Source organism: Nothoprocta perdicaria, unplaced genomic scaffold, assembly GCF_003342845.1.
Source record: "Nothoprocta perdicaria isolate Ctin4 unplaced genomic scaffold, notPer1 scaffold_911, whole genome shotgun sequence".
In the NCBI taxonomy this organism is placed as follows: domain Eukaryota; kingdom Metazoa; phylum Chordata; class Aves; order Tinamiformes; family Tinamidae; genus Nothoprocta; species Nothoprocta perdicaria.
The window spans coordinates 9,894-11,804 of record NW_020456212.1 but is presented as its reverse complement, the minus strand read 5'-3'; the positions used below and the strand labels follow the sequence as shown (position 1 = coordinate 11,804).

Genomic DNA, 1,911 nt, shown 5'->3' with positions numbered 1-1,911 from the left:
CAACCCAACCCCAACAACCCAACACCAACACCAACCCAACAACCCAACCCCGACAACAACCCAACCCCAAATACCCAACTCCAACAACCCAACCCAACAACCCAACCCAACAACCCAACCCCATCAACCCAACCCCAACAACAACCCAACCCCAACAACCCAACCCCATCAACCCAACCCCAACAACAACCCAGCTCCGGGTCCTCCTGCTCTCCTCCTGGAAGGAGATGGCACAAGGTGGTCCCAGGGCCACCTTTTAGCTCCACCCCCCGAGCCCTTCCCCATGGAGAACCCTCGGGCCACCCTTGGCCACGGCCATGGTGGAGCTCCCTTGGCCCCTCCCGGCGCCGAGCGGCTCAGCCCGTCCCTCCACGGGGCAGGGACATCCGGGTGCTGGTGGGGACGGACACGCTGCGCGACGGCACCGGCCAGGTGAGGAGCATCGCCCAGTTCATCGTCCACCCGGCCTACGACCCGCGGCGCAACGACAACGACTTCATGCTGCTGCGGCTCGACCGGCCCGTGCGCTTCGGCGGCAGCGTCAAGAAGATCCGCCTGGCCACCCGGTGCCCCACGGGCGGCATGAGGTGCAGCGTCTCGGGCTGGGGCACCACCAAGTCCCCTGGAGGTACCGGCTCATGGGCACCTTCTGGGGGGCTTTGGGGCACCTTCTTTGGGGTTGGGGCATCTTCTTTGGGGTTTGGGGCCTCTTCTTTGGAGTTTGGGCACCTTCTTTGGGGTTTGGGGCCTCTTCTTTGGGGTTGGGGCATCTTCTTTGGGGTTTGGGCACCTTCTTTGGGCTTGGGGCTCCTCCTTTGGGGGTTGGGGCCTCTTCTTTGGAGTTTGGGCACCTTCTTTGGCGTTTGGGCATCTTCTTTGGGGTTGGGGCATCTTCTTTGGGGTTTGGGCACCTTCTTTGGGGTTGGGGCATCTTCTTTGGGGTTTGGGGCCTCTTCTTTGGGGTTGGGCACCTTCTTTGGGGGTTGGGGCATCTTCTTTAGGGTTGGGCATCTTCTTTGGGGGTTTGGGGCACCTTCTTGGGGTCTTTGGGGCACAAGGAGGCCCACCGAGGCGGGAAACGGGGTCTCCAAGGAGGTCGCATCTGCTCCWGGTCTTCTCGAGTGGGGGTGACTCTGCCCAGAGAGGGGTTCCCAATGGGAATGGCTTCTGGTTGGGTCTTCTGGTTGGGTCTTCTGGTTGGGTCATTGGGTTGAGTTTCCTTCGTGGTGGACAAGGAGCCATCTCCAATGGCCCAAGCCCCCCCTCCTCCTCCTCCCGCCTTCCTCACCGCGGTCCTCCTCGCGCCGCAGCCCAGCTGCCCAAGGAGCTGCAGTGCGCCGGCATCGTGGCCTTCGGGAGGCCGCAGTGCGCCCGGGCCTACGGCAGCTCCATCACCCCCAACATGTTCTGCGCCGGCGTCCCCGAGGGCGGCGTCGACTCCTGCCAGGTGAGGGGGGCCGGCCCCACCACGGTTGGGACCTCCAGGTTGACCAAGGGTCTTCACGTTGACCAAGGGCCTCCAGGTTGACCAGGGCACCATAGTTGGAGCCTTCATGTTGACCAAGGGCCTCCAGGTTGACTAAGGCACCATGGTTGGAGCCTTCATGTTGACTAAGGGCCTCCAGGTTGACTAACCCACCATGGTTGGGGTCTCCACGTTGACTAAGGGCCTCCAGGTTGACCAAGGCACCATAGTTGGGGTCTTCACGTTGACTAACCCACCATGGTTGGAGCCTTCATGTTGACTAAGGGCCTCCAGGTTGACTAACCCACCATGGTTGGGGTCTTCACGTTGACTAACCCACCATGGTTGGGGCCTCCACGTTGACTAAGGGTCTTCATGTTGACTAAGACACCAAGTTAGAACCTTCACATTGACCAAGACACCACGGTTGGGACCTTCAGGTTGAC

General features: G+C 61.4%; 2 protein-coding genes across 2 annotated transcripts in view; both read left to right on the top strand.

Moving 5' to 3' along the window:
• Positions 1 to 380: 380 nt before the first annotated feature.
• LOC112958871 (kallikrein-14-like) lies at positions 381 to 1,528 on the top strand (the record flags this gene model as incomplete). Its single annotated transcript, XM_026052813.1, has 2 exons — positions 381 to 628; positions 1,311 to 1,528. Coding segments are annotated over 2 exons (466 nt in total), but the record flags the coding sequence as incomplete, so codon positions are not given.
• Positions 1,529 to 1,640: 112 nt separating this feature from the next.
• The window catches only part of LOC112958870 (kallikrein-14-like), a 10,136-nt gene continuing 9,865 nt past the window's right edge, over positions 1,641 to 1,911 (top strand). The window contains exon 1 of the mRNA XM_026052812.1: positions 1,641 to 1,726. Within this exon, the coding sequence (XP_025908597.1) occupies positions 1,641 to 1,726 (86 nt within the window). The remainder of the gene's footprint in view (positions 1,727 to 1,911) is intronic.